We start from the raw sequence: 22,006 nt of genomic DNA, 5'->3' as shown, positions 1-22,006 counted from the left end.
CACCACCATCCATTTAAAACCACTAGTCATGCGTTTTCGAGAGAATGGAACGAACCACCCTTTAGCTAATGCGATTGATACTCGATGGCATAGAGCTGAGGCAGCGTGGAATGGTATTCACCCATCGAAGCTGTTCGATTCGATACCCAGAAGAATCAGAAAAACTGTAGCTGCCTGAGGTGGCAGCTCTGTAATAAATTTTGCCCCCTGCGCACCTGAGAGTAGCATATAATTTTAATCATGAATTCTTTGTACTGCAATGTATACACACAATAATTCACTACCCTTCCTGTTGTTCCTATTTCAATGGCCAGCAACGTATATCTGCTGCTCACTGAACTCCTTTTTCATCAAAAGTTTCAAGAACTGATACGGTCCTTTTTCGATTAATTGTTTGAGCGGAGCAAAAGCACAATACCCAAGAATTCCCGTACAGTTCGAGCCTGAGGTTCATCCGCACTGGATCTCGGTTAGCACAAAATTTCAACTTGCCCCATTGATTTAAATCAATGCCCACTAGCAACGAAGGTCTGTAATTCCTTTGTGCCTTAATTGACAGTGACTAGTGGATCAAAATTGTGTCTTTTTCTTTGAGACATATCAGAAATAACGGATACCGCACATGTATAACGAACGGTGTGTTTTTCACTGTCATCAGACGGTTAAACGTAGGAGCAACGAACTGAAAACGAAATTCATATCATTTTTATAAATTTTTCTTTACATCTAAGTTGTCTTTGAATTACACTTATGACAGTGTTAATAATATATGGATTCAAGAAGAACAGATCGATCGAAATAGTGTATGTTAATTTTTCATTGCTTCTTTAATGACTCATAATTTTTAACAGCATTGCGTACAGAACTTCAGTAGTCGATGGAATAATCTTTAGCGTCCAAAGCCAGGAAAGAAACCCGGCCTGATGCCTGGAAATATGCCATTGAATCCTGGGAAGAATCCAGTGTTGAAGGAAGGAAAGCGCTGGCGGAATCCTGGGAAGAAGCCGGTGCCGAAACCTGGCCCAAAGCCAAAGCGGTCACCAGATGGACGGCGGCCGCGCCCACCAGCAGGGGTTCTCTGTGGGGGAGAAGCTGGAGGCGCCGTCGTCGGCTCTGCGGGAGGTGCGGGGGCCTCAGTACTGGGAGGAGGTGGTGGCTGCTCGCTGCCAGTTGGTTCTGGCGGTGGCGCGTCAGTGCCAGTAGGTTCTGGCGGTGGCAGGTCGGTGCCAGTGGGTTCTGGCGGCGGCAGGTCAGTGCCAGTGGGTTCTGGCGGTGGCAGGTCAGTACCAGTCGGCTCAGGGGGCGGCAGACCAGTCGATGGCGGAACTGGCTCTGTTGTTTGGCTGGTGCACTTGGACACCTGTAAACAAAGGCACATACTTTCAATAAACGTCTAGAGGAGTACATCATGGTACATATTGTGAGGTGAGTGTGTTGAAAAATGATTAGAAACGTGAGCAATCAAGATACGCGGTAATATACGAAACTTTATGCCCCAGAAAACAGACTGGAAACTCTTTCTGACCTAGAATATTTAACGGAATAGTCGCTGACACACACGTTTACATAAATTATACATAAACTAGGCTCAGTTGAAATGAATTTTGCATCGCTTACTGTTCATATATCAAACAATAAGTCATGATTCGCCAAGAAACTGTCAGAAAATTGAGTAACTTCTTTGCTTCTAGCTCTAAGTAGTGCAATTAAGGACGCTCCCTCGAATATGAAATCATTTTCTTGAAGAATTAAGATCAGAACATAAGAATATGAATTCCACCAAATATTGCAATTAGAAAGCCCCTCAATATGTACTCCACATATAACTCTCTAATATACCAGGTCACTCTGCTGTACATTCAGCAAACGTCCATAACAGTAGCCAACGACTCACCTTACCTCATCTGGGATCTAATTTCATAAAAAGAAATAGTATTTATTGCTAGTGGTTTGCAATTACAAAACGTAGCTAATTCAGTTAACTGTTTGTACCACCTCGGAGCATTTACATGCCGCAGTCAGTATGAACGAGTGTGCACAATATGGCGGCGTGGCAGCAGGTAGTGGCATTAAGCAAAGTTAGGAAATGAAAAGAGGTGGTTTTGACGAAATAACTGAGATATATACTGTTATCTCAGCTATTTCGTCAAAACCGCCTCTTTTCATTTCCTCATAACAGTATATACTGTAAAACAAAATTTAATGATTGCTTTTTAGAATCGCTGTAATTGCTTCCCATTTCTGTGGCTAAGTTTGAAATCTGGCTCTAAGGTGCCTACGACAGTCCTCTGTAATGGTGCACAGGCGTGGGGCTCAGCGTCGACACCCTCGCGCTTGAGGACGCTTCACACAGCGTACTGTCGATAGATGCAGAAGAAAGGTCACACATTAGTTCATGTGAGGATTAATGTGAATTAATGATGTCAGATTGGCAACAAATTTCACAACAATTCTGCCCAACGCTATCTAGACGTGTCACATGACGGGAAGGTCATACCCACTGTTACTCACATTTCATCCCTCGTTCCCATGACTCTGTGGTATAGGTCAGAACCGCGACACTCAGCCTTCATATCACGCGGTTTTCTCATGCGTTGCCAAGGACAACATTTCAGCCACACTGACTCTCAGAATCGACACTAAAAGCCCTCAGGTGGTGGCATGATGGGCGTCAGTGAAACCACCCTTTCCCTTGGGGCATTGATTCCTATACATTCCGCACTCGAAACTACAGTTTGCTGTGCCATGAGCAACACATGTTCGACACTGCTGTCACCATCTGGGCGATTCAACCATAGTCTAAGGATATAGTGAGGCTGCAGCCAAACTGAAATAATGTAAACGCTTTGGAGTGTAGTGCGGTCTCAGGATGGAACTACTAAGGACCGTTCAAAACTATTCGATGAAATATGAACTTGATCCAAAGCAGCAAAGGGTGATCACTCTGTTTTACTTCCTCCTTTGGCGAAGTGATGCAAAATTATCATCTGCATGAACAAAACGGCGAAGGGTCCCTCTGAGCCCCTGCCCTCTCCCAACCCCTTGTTCGGCAAACACTTGCGGTGACTCCCATGCACCTTTCCTGAACACGTTTTAAATGTATCTGTCAGAAGCCGGACACCCCTTTAGATGAGTGGAGCTTCAGCGCTGCTCCAGCGCCTAAAGGTAGACAACCTCACCTATGGAATGTCGAATGTTTACAGTTGTCATGAGGCAGAATGTGTGTCAATGTCTATGACAGGTACATTTTTTCAAGCTATTGTACCGCGAAGTAGTTTTCAAGTCACTGCAGGCTCAGAATCAGATCGAGGAGTTACAGGAACATTATCTCGGCCATGTGCAGCTGCACTCTATGGTCATAGTGACTGGTCTGACTCGAAGCATGCATGACAAATTCATTCTGATGACGTATATTTTAAGGGCTATATGAAACAGGAAATAAGTAAATAGTGAGTTTGTGTGGGTGAAAAACCTGCAAAATGGTCATTATAAAAATGGATTCGTCATTTCAACGACATGGCACAACTTCAGAGTTTACTGATCTCATACAGATATGGTTCTATCTTTATAAAGTGAAGTGGCGACCGTCCGCAGCTCGTGGTCGTGCGGTAGCGTTCTCGCTTCCCGCGCCCGGGTTCCTGGGTTCCTGGGTTCGATTCCCGGCGGGGTCAGGGATTTTCTCTGCCTCGTGATGACTGGGTGTTGTGTGATGTCCTTAGGTTAGTTAGGTTTAAGTAGTTCTAAGTTCTAGGGGACTGATGACCACAGATGTTAAGTCCCGTAGTGCTCAGAGCCATTTGAACCATTTGAAGTGGCGACTGAATATTTGTACCAAGGCCAGCAATCGAACCTCGATCTCCTGCTTACTAAGCAGGTGCGTTAGCCACTAAGCTACCTTGGCACAGTGATTTACACAACTGCACATATTACCCTGGCACACCTCCCTCCTAGATCCAAATTCTCACTGCCGCCTTACCCTACTTTACATTCCTCCATATACATGAACAGAATTGCCAAACCTCTCCATCTTCCAGAGTAGCACCTCTGCATCAAACGTAAATGGGGGTTGAGCCGTGGTAAAAATTGCGTTTTGAGGAGTGCGCCACAGCGCGTAGCGTGAAGCAGTCGCCGTTTCTAGTGGTGGCGCCGCTGTGGCAATCGCAGCTTTAGTGTCTCCCTATGGTGGGAAAGGGGAAAGGTAGACTGTTCACGTGCATTTAAGGGGCGCTATGAGCTCGCCTGCAGTCAGTCTGGGGTCAGTCTGGGTCAGTCTCTCGTCCCCAGCTTGCTAGTCTGTCTCTCGTCCGAATTTGTGAGGCAGTTAGTGCCTGTCTGTCGTCCGGAGTGCTAGTATGTCTTTCGTTCGGATCAACGTTTAAAGCCCGCAAAATGAGAGAGTCTTTCCACTACGCCAGTAAGAGAACTTAGCGAGTGGTCGCTCGGCCAAGGCTTAGTTCCTGCATCTGACTCTGCGCGTTAGGCCGCCAGTCTGCTCCGGCAATGGTCAAGGCGGATGGATCGATCGGTCGGTCGGTCGCGCACTGAGACACCAGATGACTTGTCCGTCTTGAGCATCGGCGCATGTGAAGTCGCCACGTGAGTCCAGTGGGCCGCGCCGTATAGCGAGGGGTAGTGGCTTCGCGGTCGACACGAGAGCAACAGGAGTCAACCCACGACATCGGTCTGGCCGGTGCGAGCTGCTACGCCGTGAGGCGGGAGATCGGCGCGCCTTCCTGCGTCCGTTGAAGCGGCTGGCAGCGGACGGTTCGGGAGAGCGATTCGGGGGTGCTGCGTCAGGTCTTCTCCAGATATCGCAGTTTATTAGAAGTTAAGTAATGCGTGATATGTTGTTTCATTTACTTGTTAAATTCTACTTGTTTTCTTGGTGAGGTCACCAGACATCTTGTTTTGCGGTCGTCCCACCATTCTTCTCAGTTTGCCCACCCGCGGGAAGGTGGTTGTTTATCAATTGGGTGGTCCGTTTTTCCTTTGTGGAGTAGGGGCGGGTTAGGGCAATCTGCGGTTCGGGTTGTTCGGTAATCTCCGTATCAATATACCATACGTTAGTAGCTGCCTCTATCATCTTTGTCGGATTTGGTGTTAACGAATTTATTGCTTGGAGTGTAACGGCCTAATTTCTGAAATATGTTTTGATCTTGCCTATCATCTTGAGAGCTGTGTACTGCAGAGCATGTTAACGTGTTTGGCCAAACTTGTATAATTTTATATAAGATTGCATTTCATGGACTTTTATTTAAATGGTCATTTTAGTATATAAAGTTGCCACCCTTTCACCGTAAGGCTTTTCTTAGAAGTTAAAATCAAGTTGCACCTTCGGTGGCAAAGTTAATATTTTAATTTTAGTGTTTTGTACCGTTTCCACCCCTTCTACGGGGTGCATAGTTTGTGTGCTTGTGTGAATTTTTAAAACTTTTAGTTTCAAGTAATCTGGTGTGTTGCAGATTTGCACCAGAGTAGTCTTTCAGAGGTTGTTGTGAGCGGTCGTAACTGCGACCGTGTCAAAAGGGAGCGGCAAGGTTCTCAGCCCGAAAGCTCATTAGGTCAAAAATTTGTTTCTTTCTGCTTCTGAATAAATTGTAACTTGATATTTAGAGGTTGCTTTCTGATTATAATTTTAAATCTATTTCTTTCAAAAAATGCTTTAGGGACCATTAATGTGAATAAATTACCATTTGTTAAAAAGGAATTTGCTTATGATTTCATCAGTTACTCCCAGGCAACTACTTCCACGCTCACATAGCGTGATTAAATGTGTTCATGTTCTTGATGAATTGCTAGTAAGTAGAATAAATTTTTAAGAATATTCTTTGAAAATAAATCCACGGTTCAGGGGTGCGCAGGCCGAAGTGGCCGTGCTTTAAAGGCGCTGCAGTCTGGAACCGCAAGACCGCTACGGTCGCAGGTTCGAATCCTGCCTCGGGCATGGATGTTTGTGATGTCCTTAGGTTAGTTAGGTTTAACTAGTTCTAAGTTCTAGGGGACTAATGACATCAGCAGTTGAGTCCCATAGTGCTCAGAGCCATTTGAACCATTTTTCAGGGGTGCACCCTGAAAATCAGGTGCTTGTGCCTAAACGAATGGAATGACAACAATTTCAGAGACTTTATTGGTACCATATAGATATGATTTTATGTGCTGAAGCGGCGAGTGAAAATTTGTACTAAGGCCAGGAATCAAATCTGTGTGTCCTGCTTACTAGGCAGGTGCATTAGCCACTAACCTGGAGAACCTCGACAATTCTGCTCGTGTGTAAGGGGAAATTTTAAGTAGACTGGGTTGGCTGTGAGAATTTTGATCGAGGAGAGAGCCGTGCCAGGGTATTCCGTTCAGCTGTATAAACTGCTGTGCCAAGGTGGCGGCTATTCCGTTCAGCTGTGTAAGCTGATGGGCCAAGGTGGCTTAGAGGCTAACACACCTGCCTCGTAAGCAGTGGACCTGGGTTCGATTCTCGGCCTGGTACAAATTTTCACTCGCCGCTTCTGTCTATATACATAAAATTTGTCATTTTCCACAAGGCAGTGGATTCACCATGACTATAGCGTCTAGCTGCATATGGTCCACATAACGTTCGTGTGACACCTCCATCTGATGATGAGTTTGCAGTGGCTTGACAATTAGTTAATAATGGAAAAAATAAGTCGTATCAAAATTGAAAACAGTTACTGTTTCCATATTACTCCCACATAAATCGCCAACTAATTATTAGTTTCTATGTTTTAATTACGTTCTCATGGAAGATCTATGTCTACTTTTAAAATTGTGTTCTATCGAATCGTTAGTGTCATAATTATGCAGGAAGTAGTGCTTTGTAAAGTGTGTATTTTGGAATACAGAATCAGTGGTCGGAAACGACTGTTAGACACAGGACGAGCTGTTCAACAAGCAATGAGTATAATGAATATGTTTGTAAATTACATACAGTACACTGTCCCAAAGACGTTGGTGACACTACCTCTAAAAACAATATTCAGTCGTTTTGATGTGCGCTGGGCTAAATTGACTACCTTTATTAACTTCAAAATGACTTAGACACGATATCTGTATGGTGAAAAGTGGCAAATGACTCTAAATATGGAAAAGTGCGAAGTCATACCACGAGTACTAAAAGAAATCCGTTAAATTTCAGTTACACGATAAATCACACACATGTAAAATCTGTCAGTTCAGTTATATGCATAGGAATTACAATCAAGAACAGCTTACATCTGAACGAGCATGTAGATAATATGGAGGGGAATGCAAATGAAACACTGCGTTTTATTGGCAGTAGGCTTAGAAGGTGCAGCAGGTCTACACTATGCTTGTCGTCCTCTGTTAGAGTACTGCTGTGAGGTATGGGATCCTTAACAGACAGGATTGAGAAGGACTTTGAAGGAGTCCAAAGAAGAGCAGCCCATCTTGTATCGTCGAGAAATAGGGGACAGTGTGACACAGACAAGATAAGCGAATTGCCATGGAAATCATTAAAACAAGGCTGTTTTTCGTTGTGACGAGGCTTTTTCACAATCAGCAACTTTCTCCTCTGAATGCGAAAATATTTTATTGGTGCCACCCTAAATAAGGAGAAATCGTAATACAGTAAGAGAATTCATAGCTCTTACGTTAGGAATGAAGTGTCCATATTTCCCATGCGCCGTCCGGGAGTGGAACGTTAGGGAAATAGTCCTAAAGTTGTTGATGAACCCTCGGTCATGCACTTAAATGTAAACTGCAAAGTGGTCATGTAGATTTAAGGTTTAGTTCTCGGAGGCTTTCACGGTGGCATGTGTGTATAAAATAACTGTTGCAGCTTCTTAGTCGTTTCCCACAGGTCCTAACCTACAAGCTGGACATAACGGATAAAATTCTATATAAGTTCATCCTTACTGATGAGGTGCTGGTTTGGCAAACTTGATATAGGCTATCCCCTCCGAAAATAAAGAACTTGATTGGTGGCATGTTACATGGTGGAGTGATCAGACCCCCTATATCACCGTATGCATTGTCCATATTTGTACTACGCAAAGCCAAGAGTAGGAAGTTTCGTACGGTGGTTGAGTATAGATTAGTTAACCAGAAGGTTGCTTTAGAATCTGTACTTTTGTCTGATTTATATAATTGTTTTACGTGGTTTGCTGAGACCAAGTTCTTTACAGTTCTTGATCTTAGTCAGGTATATTATCAGATCCCGTTATCCAAGGACTCTAAACATATTAACAGCTTCTGTAAGAACTGGAACCTATATGTGTTCATTTTGGCTTGTCCACTAGTGTGGCTGCTTTGTACCCCCTTCTAGACTGTGTTGTGAGTGATCTGAAATTTAAATGTGAATATAACTGTCTAGATTATGTGGTGGTTTATAGTGCCAAGTTCGCTGATGATTTGAAACACTGGAGACTATTCTGGAGCGTCTTAGGGAAGCAGGGTTGACCGTCAAATCAGCCAGAATTACGTTGGCATGTCGGAAGAGATCATTTTTGGGGCATTTAGTGTCTGCCGATGGTATTAGGATCGATCAAGATTGCCCTAGGATTTCCATAGAATCCCTGTGGCCAGAAATAAGAAGGCTGTGGCTAATTTTACAGGCATGGCAATTTTTTTCGGAAGTTTGTTCGAATTTTGGTCAGTTACCTGGGTCCCTTATTGACCTTTGTACGAAAGAATTTGTTTTCCTTGGGGACGAGGTTCATCAGACATTCTTTGAGGCAATTAAAGAGGCCCTTACCCCCGGTTTGGCTATCCGCGACTTTGACCACCTGTTTGTATCCAAATGGATGCTTCTACTTGTAGAAGAGCGGCTACTCTTCTGTAAGAACAAAACGGGGAGCGGCATCCCATAGCTTACGCTTCTACGAACTTGTTACCACCTGAAACTAAGCATTACGTTTATGAATGGGAAACACTGGCAGTTTTCTTTGTCCTTGAAAATTTAAATTTTATCTTGAGCGCAGGAAATCTCTTCTATAGACGAATAATCAGGCCCTAAGCTGACTTCTGGCACATCCCTGCAAAACTGGGAGAATAGCGCGCTGAGCGATTTGGGTTTCCACTTTTCGTTTTAATGTCAGCCATATTAGGGGGCCCCAACAGGGTGGTGGATGCCTTAAGCCGCATGTTATAAGGCGAAGTTCTTGATCGCATGGAGCATAGGAGGGGGGAGGATGTTTCTTCCGAGGATTGAGGAACAGGGATGTTGACGGAGGTCTCTGAAATCTATTAATTTGAAGTGGAAGCAAGATCTTGACCCTAGAATTGCCAGGATTAAGCGGAGGTTATAACAAAAGGAACAGATCTCTGGGTATTGCCTAAACAAAGGCCTACTTCGTTATAGTTGGCACAGCGAGAGCGAACGTAAGATTTGTTTGCCCATGGAAGTTGTCGGTCCCGTATTCTGGTACTTTCATTGTACAGTGATGGGTGGTAACTTGGGTATTCATAAAAACTCTATAACGATATTGGTGGGGAGTATGAAAGTTGCCAGAGTGCTAAGCCCAATTCTGACTTGGTTAAGAGGCTTTTACTGTAGACCTGGGAGAATAGTCCGATGGCGAAACTTTTCACTGTTTAGAAAGGACCCCTCCCTAGTACTCGTGCTGGCAATAGGTACGTTATGGTGGTTGTTGGTGTTTTTTCCCGTTTCTCCTGGTTGATTCCGAGGAGTGGGGTTATGGTTCCTTTGACCATTTGCCACCTTCTACATATTTTTTCCACCTTTGGACTACCTAGATCTCTTGTGAGTGATAACATTCCAGCTTTCACTTCCAAAGTGTTTAAAAGGTTTTGTTTTGAGAATGCCATTAAACAAATCATTACCACCCTATACTATGCATACCCTCCTTTGTAGGGGAAGTCAATGGTAATCTGAAGGCAGCACTGATCACTTTTCATAGAACTTCTCAAAAGAAGTCGGATCTTTCGATACCCTTGCTCAGTTTTGTGTTCAGTATCAGATGAAGTACCCTTCAGCTAACTTATGGTCTATTAATGACCTTTCACAACAGGTTAGTACGGAAATTATTCACCGGAATCGAAGAAGGTAGAGATTTAAGCAAGTCTCCAGAAATGAACGTGGCGTTACAGTCGTGGCTGTAAGGAGTGTAAACGTAAAATAGGAGGCCGAGTTTTTGTGTGGAACCCAGAACTCACCATAAAAGGAGAGTCGGGTTACTGTAGTACACTCCTGGAAATGGAAAAAAGAACACATTGACACCGGTGTGTCAGACCCACCATACTTGCTCCGGACACTGCGAGAGGACTGTACAAGCAATGATCACACGCACGGCACAGCGGACACACCAGGAACCGCGGTGTTGGCCGTCGAATGGCGCTAGCTGCGCAGCATTTGTGCACCGCCGCCGTCAGTGTCAGCCAGTTTGCCGTGGCATACGGAGCTCCATCGCAGTCTTTAACACTGGTAGCATGCCGCGACAGCGTGGACGTGAGCCGTATGTGCAGTTGACGGACTTTGAGCGAGGGCGTATAGTGGGCATGCGGGAGGCCGGGTGGACGTACCGCCGAATTGCTCAACACGTGGGGCGTGAGGTCTCCACAGTACATCGATGTTGTCGCCAGTGGTCGGCGGAAGGTGCACGTGCCCGTCGACCTGGGACCGGACCGCAGCGACGCACGGATGCACGCCAAGACCGTAGGATCCTACGCAGTGCCGTAGGGGACCGCACCGCCACTTCCCAGCAAATTAGGGACACTGTTGCTCCTGGGGTATCGGCGAGGACCATTCGCAACCGTCTCCATGAAGCTGGGCTACGGTCCCGCACACCGTTAGGCCGTCTTCCGCTCACGCCCCAACATCGTGCAGCCCGCCTCCAGTTGTGTCGCGACAGGCGTGAATGGAGGGACGAATGTAGGCGTGTCGTCTTCAGCGATGAGAGTCGCTTCTGCCTTGGTGCCAATGATGGTCGTATGCGTGTCTGGCGCCGTGCAGGTGAGCGCCACAATCAGGACTGCATACGACCGAGACACACAGGGCCAACACCCGGCATCATGGTGTGGGGAGCGATCTCCTACACTGGCCGTACACCACTGGTGATAGTTAGGTTAGTGTTAGGTTAGGGTTGTTTAACGTCCCGTCGACAACGAGGTCATTAGAGACGGAGCGCAAGCTCGGGTTAGGGAAGGATGGGGAAGGAAATCTGCCGTGCCCTTTCAAAGGAACCATCCCGGCATTTGCCTGAAACCACTGGTGATCGTCGAGGGGACACTGAATAGTGCACGGTACATCCAAACCGTCATCGAACCCATCGTTCTACCATTCCTAGACCGGCAAGGGAACTTGCTGTTCCAACAGGACAATGCACGTCCGCATGTATCCCGTGCCACCCAACGTGCTCTAGAAGGTGTAAGTCAACTACCCTGGCCAGCAAGATCTCCGGATCTGTCCCCCATTGAGCATGTTTGGGACTGGATGAAGCGTCGTCTCACGCGGTCTGCACGTCCAGCACGAACGCTGGTCCAACTGAGGCGCCAGGTGGAAATGGCATGGCAAGCCGTTCCACAGGACTACATCCAGCATCTCTACGATCGTCTCCATGGGAGAATAGCAGCCTGCATTGCTGCGAAAGGTGGATATACACTGTACTAGTGCCGACATTGTGCATGCTCTGTTGCCTGTGTGTATGTGCCTGTGGTTCTGTCAGTGTGATCATGTGATGTATCTGACCCCAGGAATGTGTCAATAAAGTTTCCCCTTGCTGGGACAATGAATTCACGGTGTTCTTATTTCAATTTCCAGGAGTGTAAGTTGGCTCAGCGATTCCTCGTTCCCTGTGAAATCGTGTGGAAATTAAGTCCTGGAAATCATCTTTTGCCGGCCGAGGTGGCCGAGTGGTTCTCGGCGCTTTAGTCCGGAACCGCACGACTGCTACGGTCGCAGGTTTCGTGTGGTGTCTTTAGGTTAGTTAGGTTTAAGTACACTACTGTCCATTAAAATTGCTACAACACGAAGATGACGTGCTACAGACGCAAAATTTAGCCGACAGGAAGAAGATGCTGTGATATGCAAATGATTACCTTTTCAGAGCATTCACACAAGGTTGGCGCCGGTGGCGACACCTACGACGTGCTGACATGAGGAAAGTTTCCAACCGATTTCTCATACACAAACAGCAGCTGTCCGCCGTTGCCTGGTGAAATGTTGTTGTGATGCCTTGTGTAAGTAGGAGAAATGTGTACCATCACGTTTCCGACTTTGATAAAGGTCGGATTGTAGCCTATCGCGATTGCGGTTTATCGTATCGTGACATTGCTGCTCGCGTTGGTCGAGATCCAATGACTGTTAGCAGAATATGGAATCGGTGGGTTCAGGAGGGTAATCCCAACGGCCTCGTATCACGAGCAGTCGAGATAACAGGCATCTTATCCGCATGGCTGTAACGGGTCGTGCAGCCACGTCTCTATCCCTCAGTCAATAGATGGGGACGTTTGCAAGACAACAACCGTCTGCACGAACAGTTCGACGACGTTTGCAGCAGCATGGACTCTCAGCTCGGAAATCATGGCTGCGGTTACCCTTAACGCTGCATCACAGACAGGAGCGCCGGCGATGGTGTACTCAACGACGAACCTGTGTGCACGAATGGCAAAACGTCATTTTTTTCGGATGAATCCAGGTTCTGTTGACAGCATCGTGATGGTCGCATCCGTGTTTGGCGACATCGCGGTGAACGGACATTGGAAGCGTGTATTCGTCATCGCCATACTGGCGTATCACCCGGCATGATGGTATGGGGTGCCATTAGTTACACGTCTCTGTCACCTCTTGTTCGCACTGACGGTACTTTGAACAGTGGACATTACATTTCAGATGTGTTACGACCTGTTGCTCTACCCTTCAGAGCGGTTCTAGGCGCTACAGCCTGGAGCCGCGGGACTGCTACGGTCGCAGGTTCGAATCGTGCCTCGGGCATGGATGTGTGTGATGTCCTTAGGTTAGTTAGGTTTAAGTAGTTCTAAGTTCTAGCGGACTGATGACCTCAGAAGTTAAGTACCATAGTGCTTAGAGCCATTTGAATCTACCCTTCATTCGATCCCAGCAAAACCCTACATTTCAGCAGGGTAATGCACGTCCGCATGTTGTAGGTCCTGTACGGGCCTTTCTGGATACAGAAAATGTTCGACTGCTGCCCTGGCCAGCACATTTTGCAGATCTCTCACCAACTGAAAACGTCTGGTGAATAGTGGCTCGTCACAATACGCCAGTCACCACCCTTGATGAACTGTGGTATCGTGTTGAAGCTGCATGGGAAGCTGTACTTGTACACGCCATCCAAGCTCTGTTTGACTCAATGGCCAGGCGTATCAAGGCCGTTATTACGGCCAGAGATGGTTGTTCTGGGTACAGATTTCTCAGGATCTATGCACCGAAATTGCGTGTAAATGTAATCACATGTCAGTTCTTGTATAATATATGTGTCCAATGAATACCCGTTTATCATCTGCGTTTCTGCTTGGTGTAGCAATTTTAATGGCCAGTAGTGTAGTAGAGGAGCTGTGCTGAGTTGCAAATTTCTAGCTGTTTAAGTTCTTAGTCCACGCCTGGCAGTATTTCTGGAATTATTTTTCTATTCACTCATTATTTGTGATGTGACCACAGTGCATGTCTCCTATAGTGAGTACTCACTGAGCACTGAGCACAGGAAGTGAGGCAGTGTTGAGCGTGCAGTGGTTCCCTGGACCTAGAAGTCTGTTCCAGCGTCACAGACAGTGTGGCATACCGCCTTATGAGACTCTTCGACCGTAGTGTCTTCTCATATGTGCTTCCACAAACCACGCCAGACTGTACCATCTCCGCCATGGAAGTCGCTGCTCGACAAATTATGTAACTGTAATCTATTAACTGTTTCATGTAAGTATTGTTTTCCTCATTCTAAAGGCCTAAGCAGTCAGTGGAGGTCGCCACTCGCGCACTTATGTAACTGTAATCTAGTAGCTCTTTTACATAACTGCTGCTTTCTCATTTTAAGTGACTAAATGGACAGTTATTTTATGCCAGTTTGGTACCCCTTGTTTTAACAGTGTAATGCGTTTTTCAGCTTGGGCAACATTTTTTAAAATTACTATGGGAAGCTACTCTTATTGTAGACTGCTCAGACTTTTGTGATAGTAGTCTATTTAATGTGACAGCTCCCCCCCCCCTCCCCCTACCGCTTGCTTTCTTAATGTCGGGCACTGTAACGGCACTGACTTTGGCAACTTTGTGCTTGGTTTGGCCAAAGCTGACTGTATTTCGTCAGCGTGGTGCATAGATGTAAACAGGTGGTTTTTAGTCATCGCCCTGTTGGGTTCTGTTTGAGTTTGATGTTTCCGCTCATATCTTGTAAGAAGAAAGGCACGTAATCTGCATTGCGTGCCTTAAGCGTCGTACTCAAAGGATTTATCTCTGCCGAATATTCTGGCCGCGCTTTGTTAGCTGTGACCGGTCTTGCGCCGGTTTCATGGTTGTTTAAATGTTGAGTCAGCCCATTGGGGAATGTTTGTAACGTTCTTGTCAAAAGCAATCGAAAATTGTATGCAACTTATTTGAGAGCGTTATCATTCTCCCAAGTCTGTGGTTATAAACGATAACATTTGGTCGTACTTTGACATTAGAGGTGTCCAATTTATGGGCTTGCCTGTGAAGAGCTATAATTTGATAAAAGGTGCTGTTTTATTGTATAACACTTGTTGGTATCGAAACTGTTGGTCGTTTTTTAATTAGTCTTTAAGGTAATCGTCGCTGATCTCATAAATTACGTCTCTGTGTATATATAGCGTTTTCTTAATGGTTGTAAATTTGTCAAATGGTGAATGATGTGTACTTAAAACCTTGGACAGACTTTTCAAGTGCGTGGTCTGGTTAAGCCGCACCCTGAACGGTGACATTTCACAGTGCTATAGAAGAATGTTGAAAATTAGGTGGACTGATAAGGTATGAAATTAGGAGGCTCTCCACCGAACCGGCGAGGAAAGGAATATGTGAAAACACTGACAAGGAGGGACAGGACGATAATACATAATTTCCTTGGTTGTAGATGGAGCTGTACAGTGTAAAAACTGTAGAGCAATGCTGGTATTGGAGTATATCCAGCATGTAACTGAGGATGTAGGTCGCAGGTGCTACTCTAACGTGAAAAGGTTGACAATGGACGAAGAAAAAATAATAATAATATCATGAAAGTTAAATACATTTGAACTTTGACCTTCCCCTGCAATTTTCCTTGGTAGCTTTCTCAGTGTACAGTCGAAAACCTCGATCATAGTCTACAGCCATGTCTTACTCAGTTCTCAGTAACTTCTTTCTCTTCGTGACCTTAGATTCCTATAAGTGCAACGCGCTTTCTGTAAAACTGTGGATAACATTTCGCTCGTTATATGTCATCCATAGCACCTAAGAATTACGAAGAGTGATCGCAGATAATCTCTTCAGCCTCTGTGTTGGTACTGAAATTTTGTACTCCTCAGCTTCACTGTTGTTAAGGAAAAAAATATTTAAAGCAAATAAAAATAAAGCAAATACGAATTAAGAGAAAGAAGTAATGAGCTCTACACAACCGAGCCTTGTGCTTGGCAATACGCGCAAGTGTGGTGAGTATATGCGTTGATTGGCTGCCCATAGACGCTGTAACGGGAGTATTTGTCAGAGTCTGCTTTTGTTTCTTGTTATTTAAAATTCTTCTGTTAATTAAAATCTAGAAGAGGAGGAAATACGTGTAGTGATTCGTTTCCTGTATGTAGAAGACGCAAAAAGGGTTCGAAATTCATATACGGATTGTAAATGTATGGATAAAGCACTACGTTTGCTCAGCGAGAAATTGGAGTATTTAAACGTGACCTACTGATGTTCAAGGTGTACTGTGAAGTTAGTGACTATGTGGCAGTACTGAAGACTTGGACGTTGATGTAAGAGCCAAGAAAACAGACACTTCTAGATTTAGTTTTTATCAAATGAGTTTCTAATAATTGTCCTTTATGGAATTCTTACATTACACTTCAGTTATTGCAAATTCCTTTCACACTGGACCAAAAATGCTAACTGAAATGCACAAAAACAATCGACTAGTTAATGATTTGAATTTCCCTGGGCACTACAGTAATAAAGCCAAGATCGTGCACTTTAAAAAACATTTGGGTAGGTGGTTGGTCCTTATGGTACTGATGGACATATGTTGTAATATACACTCATGCTCATAAATTAAGGATAATGCTGATACATGGTGAAACAACGCTCTGGTGGGCGGTTTGCGGGTTTAAATCACCTCGGGGTATGGCCATGAGGTGCATTTGACCTGCAGTCGTCGCACGGTGGCGCTGGCAGCAGTCTACATATGCAGGGGTGTGTCGGTGCATGCCAGAGTACGGTGCAGCGAGTAAGTGTGCAGACATTTTCAGACGTGCTAATGCTGACTGTGTGTTGAAAGTGGCTCAAAGAACACATATTGATGACGTTGAGAGGGATAGAATACTAGGGCGACTGGGGGCTGGTCAAACACAGCAGGTCGTAAAACGGGCCCTCTGTGTGCCACGAAGTGTGATCTAAAGATTATGGCAATGATTCCAGAAGACCGGAAACGTGTCCAGGCGCTACAGTACGGGATGCCCACAGTGTACAACACCACAACAAGACCGATATCTCACCATCAGTGCCCGCAGATGGCTACGAAGGTAGCCTTGCTACCCCACTGGGACATTTGTCTCGAGATACACAGTCTACAGACGACTGAACAGAGATGGTTTACTCACCCTGAGACATGCAAGGTGCATTCTACTGATCCTGGTCACAGGAGGGCCCATAAAGCCTGTTGTCAAGAACACAGTATATGGTCATTGGAACAGTAGCCCAGGTTATGTTCACGGACAAGTCCAGGTGTAGTCTGAACAGTGATTCTCGCCGGATTTTCATCTGGCGTGAACCAGAAACCAGATACCAACCCCTTAATGTCCCTGAAAGGGACCTGTATGGAGGTCGTGGTTTGATGGTGTGGGGTGGGATTATCATTGGTGCACGTACACCCATGCATGACTTTGACAGAGGAACTGTATCAGGTCAGGTGTATCGAGACGTCATTTTGCACCAGTATGTCTGCCTCTTCAGGGGTGCAGTGGGTCCCACCTGCCTCCTGATGGATGATAACCCACGGCCCTACCGAGCTCCCATTGTGGATGAGTACCTTGAAACAGAAGATATCAGGCGAATGTAGTACCCTGCCTGTTCTCCAGAACTAAACCCCATCGAGCACGTCTGGGATGCTCTTGGCCGACGTATCGCTGTACGTCTTCAAACACCTAGGACACTTCAGGAGCTCGGACAGGCACTGGTGCAAGAATGGGATGGTGTACCCCAGTAGCTGCTCGACCACCTGATTGAGAGTATGCCAGCCCGTTGTGCGGCATGTGCGCTACTGCCACGTTGTGTGGCACCACATTCTGCAATTATCCTTAATTTATGAGTATGAGTAAAGATTAAGGTACTGCTGTTCATGCGATAATATGTTCTTTTGTGTTTGTTTAGTACGATGGCTGATCAGCAAAGACTGAGACTCGTTTTTTCCTGTAGCTTCCATATTAGTTGCCTATCTGTACCACGTATATTTGAAAAGAGTGTGTTTTTATGTATAATATCCAAAGGCGACAGCACTCTCGTTTAGTGTTCCAGTTTGTAGATGCTCTTTGTATTTCGCTTACCAAACAGTGGAGAGACGTGAGATGATCAGTACGGCGGAATAAAATTCTATGTTCGCTACAGTCACATAGACTTACGAAAAGCTGTAGCAAACGTACGGTGAATATGCACAACCTCGTGCAGCAGTATTTAGGGGATTCAAGGACCTCAAAGAAGGCCGATTTGTCTGTGTTAAGCAAGTGGGCCTGGCGTTTCGGCTTCTGCGGTGACTGAAGTCAACATCAACATAGCTGCTGTGACTGTCCGTGAGGATCAGCGGATAACATTACTTAACCTCAGTGAACTGTTGGCAATTTCATATGGCAGCGTCTTTACGATTATGCATGATTCACATATCACATGTTACTGCCCGTCGTCAAGGGCACGTCTTTTGATTCCCGAAGAAAAGGGTGTGCGAATGGAGACAAGCCGTGATGTGCTGCATGTCTTTAGTGATAGAGGGGTGCCTTTCTGGAATTGACTACCACCGGTGATGAGTCATGGCTGCATCATTATGATCCTGAGGGAAAACGAGCCAGCACAGATTCTCCAATACCAAAAAAGGCGAAAGTTGTTCTATCCGCAGGAAAGTAATGGTGAGCAACGGAATGATTCACCCCCATGCAGTTTCCCCTCACACTGGTTACAGCCCGATACTACACGTCAGTATTGGCTAACCTGAGGAAGCGTATTCCAGTGGAACGATCAGAAGTTTCTCGAACTGGGTAGAGACTTCATCATGACAATGCGCTGGCTCAGGTCCCAAATCAAGTCATGGAGTTTCTGGCTCAATTCAACATTACCTGGGTACGGCATCCGACTTATAGCCCCGATCTTGTACTCAGTGATTTTTTTTATTCCCATCACTAAAGGCAAAGCTTTGGGGAATTCGATTTGAGAACCCTGAAGCAGTGTTCAATAAGAGCGAGGCGATTCTCAAGGAAAGACAAGGAATAGTACGCACCATGTGTACGAGGACTGGCACACACGCTATGGTTCCAAAATGGCTCTGAGCACTATGCGACTTAACATCTCAGGTCATCAGTCCCCTAGAACTAAGAACTATTTTAACCTAACTAACCTAAGGACTTCACACACATCCATGCGCGAGGCAGGATTCGAACCTCCGACCGTAGCGGTCTCGTGGTTCCAGACTGAAGCGCCTAGAACCGCTCGGCCACCAGCGGCCGGCACACACGCTATGAAAAGTGCGTTTAAGTAGTAGGCAAGTACTTTGAACAAGATCATGTAAACACTGAAATGGAAAATAACCATCTGTAAAAAAGTCTTATTCTGTATGATCAGCCCTCGTATAAGAACGCTACGTACTTAAAAGAAGACACCTCGTATCCTAGTCAAAGGGCAGTAACAGCTCTATCGTCTCATTGAAGCAGATGTCATTAACGGTTTGAATAAAAATTATAGTGAAAATTATATATAGTTCGAAATATGAATATCATGACGCACCACTTCGTCAAAGAATATATGGTGAAAACATTTATGAAGCAAAGCTAAACAATACTGTTCAATGGTGGAATCCTAATAATAGGAAAACTTGTTGTTGAGAAGTCTCGAAATTTTTGTATTTGGGCTTCCATAAAATATAGTAGCTCACAGGATTCCTGTATCATACTTGAGAGATTTAGACGTTTAACGCAACGAACGCTGGGCCATATATTGGATGAAACTCTACGTAAGCTAGAGAATATAATTGGTGTACCTACATTTCTTTACGGGAGGGAAAATATCTACCGTACTGAAACAAATATAGCCACCTACATTACTTTTCGTGTGATAGTAGCAGATTATTCGCTGCTTGACTCCAAACTATGCGAAGTCATAAGTGAATAGCTTAAAGTTGAAAGCATCATTGATGAAAGAATAAAAATCGCCAACAACCAGTTTCGGTGCGTACAAGAACGCTTGAATAAAACAATGCCAAAACAGTTTGATAGTCAGTCTACAAAGACATGGACAAGATGGACGGACCAATGGGAAACCGGAACATGTGAAGGCCCTAAAGGCGAAATTAAACAATTTTTATAGTTTCAACAATATTTTCTTATCCGATCAGAAATCGATTACTGAAGAATGCACTAGGAGCTGGAGAGAACTGAACTCTAGAGAAATACTTTGATGACATTTCACAGTGCCATGCTACGGGGTGATTCTGTTACATGGCTACAAACTACAGGAAACTATGTCTTAAAATATAAGCAGCAAAAATGTCATGTGAGAACAGAGACAGAGATACGCCCCAAGGAAGGTACGAGACCCGCATGAAGGTGTAGATAAAAGGTGTTTCTCAGTGTAGGTTTCAATGATGGAAAGCACACACATGAACAGATCAGGCAAGTGATATGTCCTGTCTGTACAAGTACTTTTGTGGTTTGATGGCAGCGAACCATCAGCACCTATTGAGCCTCAATGTGTGGGCGGGGTTGATGTTGACGCGATGACTCTGCACGGAAATGCTGAAGTTAACTGGAGTACCATCTTGTAACATCTACGTTATCCTTCGTACCAACAAACTCACATCTTTTATCAGAGGAGGCGGAGTCACCCACAGCAAGAGAAGATTTGCCTCGCCTGTGAGACATGGAAGGATGCCTCGTCGCATGAGGCAATCGCCAATAATCTCCGCCCACAGGTTGGGGCTGAACCGATGCTGATGGTTCGCTGGCACCTTACCACTAAAACACTAGTACAGAAGACAGAACATGCCATCTCTCCTGGTGTGGTCTGTGTGTGCTTTCAGTCGCTGAAACCGACACTGTCAGAGATCTTTTATCTCCACCTTCAAGTGGTTCTACATCCCTTGATGTAAATTTCCAGCCATATGTCCAGATGCAATTTTTCCTCCGTATCCTCACAGTAATAGTTTCCTGCAGTTTATGTCCATTTAGCAAAATCAAATGGTTCAAATGGCTCTGAGCACTATGGGACTTAACATCTATGGTCATCAGTCTCCTAGAACTTAGAACTACTTAAACCTAACTAACCTAAGAACAGCACACAACACCCAGTCATCACGACGCAGAGAAAATCCCTGATCCCCGCCGGGAATCGAACCCGGGAACCCGGGCGCGGGAAGCGAGAACGCTACCGCACGACCACGAGCTGCGGACTAGCAAAATCACCCTGTATGTTTGACATCACACAATTTTCCAGAGTTAAGAGTCCACATTCGGCTGTATCAAACTAACGTGAGCTAATGGCAGGACTCCTTTATAGTCGTTCTTGAAACATACAACTATTACGATTACTTTAGTTTTTGCTTATACGAAACCATTCGGACAAAGTTACTCACCGCAAGGCACAAGACAAGAGCTGCTACTGTGGCCCTCATGCTGTTAGATGTGTGCCGGATTCCTGCAGACGTACACCTTTTATACGTCTGCACAGTGCGTGCTCTTACCACGACCTCATGAAAATAATCTCGCTCGTTTTACAATGGTTATTCTCGGAACGCACGCCTCTGCGTAACACGGAATTTTCTGGCTGTCACTAGCAGACACTCGCGTTTCTTTGATACGCACATGTCATTTGATAAAGCGACGGCATCACCTTCCCTGTCCTCACGAAAGCGGAGCACGCATGACACGGCCAACTGCGTCATTTCCTGTTAGTCACAAGTCTTTGAATATAGAACTACATCTGGAAAGTGAGCAAATAGTCCTTGTTGGGTTCAGCTGGACGACCTACTCTATGCTCAAACCGAATCATGTAGTTCAGTTGCCACATAGACTGCTCACAGGATGCACACTGGAGCCTCTTGTCGATCTTTATATACCATCCTTAGTTACTAATTTCCACTCGTTAAACTCAGAATTTCTCTCAGTTCAGTAATACGAATTTTACATATCTAGTGTTGGCTAAAATCTAATTCCATAGTGAGGTGCGATTTTTTGCTCTGAGCGAGTTAAGATGCCAGAGAAAGTTGTACGATGGACAGTTGACCCAATATTAATAAAAGAATAATTAAAAAGTTTGCACAGTTTTACTATACTCTCAATGGTAGCTAAAATTTATTACTCAGAATTAGAGCGACATATACTTACAGGGAGCGAAAGGCTATTCACAATTTGTATGGAAACCAGATGGCAGTTATAAGAGTCGAGTGACATGAAAGGGAAGCAGTGGTTGGGAAGGGAGTGAGAGAGGGTTGTAGCCTCTCCCCGATGTTATTCAATCTGTATACTGAGCAAGCAATAAAGGAAACAAAATAAAAATTTACGAGTAGATATTAAAATCCATGGAGAAGAAATAAAAACTTTGAGGTTCGCCGATGAAATTGTAATTCTGTCAGAGACAGCAAAGGACTTGGAACAGCAGTTGAACGGAATGGACAGT

The 22,006-nt window shown here is 45.1% G+C and overlaps 1 protein-coding gene across 1 annotated transcript; it reads right to left on the bottom strand.

Annotated features, from left to right (window-relative positions):
• Positions 1 to 808: 808 nt before the first annotated feature.
• On the bottom strand, positions 809 to 21,116 carry LOC126237338 (uncharacterized). The gene is made up of 2 exons (XM_049947359.1): positions 20,964 to 21,116; positions 809 to 1,360 (listed from the first exon to the last, which is right to left on the bottom strand). The coding sequence occupies exons 1-2, from the start codon at positions 21,000 to 21,002 to the stop codon at positions 890 to 892; spliced, it is 510 nt and encodes a 169-aa protein (XP_049803316.1). The 5' UTR covers positions 21,003 to 21,116; the 3' UTR covers positions 809 to 889.
• Between the last annotated feature and the right edge of the window lie 890 nt (positions 21,117 to 22,006).

The sequence above is a fragment of the Schistocerca nitens genome, chromosome 2, assembly GCF_023898315.1.
Source record: "Schistocerca nitens isolate TAMUIC-IGC-003100 chromosome 2, iqSchNite1.1, whole genome shotgun sequence".
NCBI classification, from domain to species: domain Eukaryota; kingdom Metazoa; phylum Arthropoda; class Insecta; order Orthoptera; family Acrididae; genus Schistocerca; species Schistocerca nitens.
This window is presented reverse-complemented; position numbering and strand designations above follow the sequence as displayed.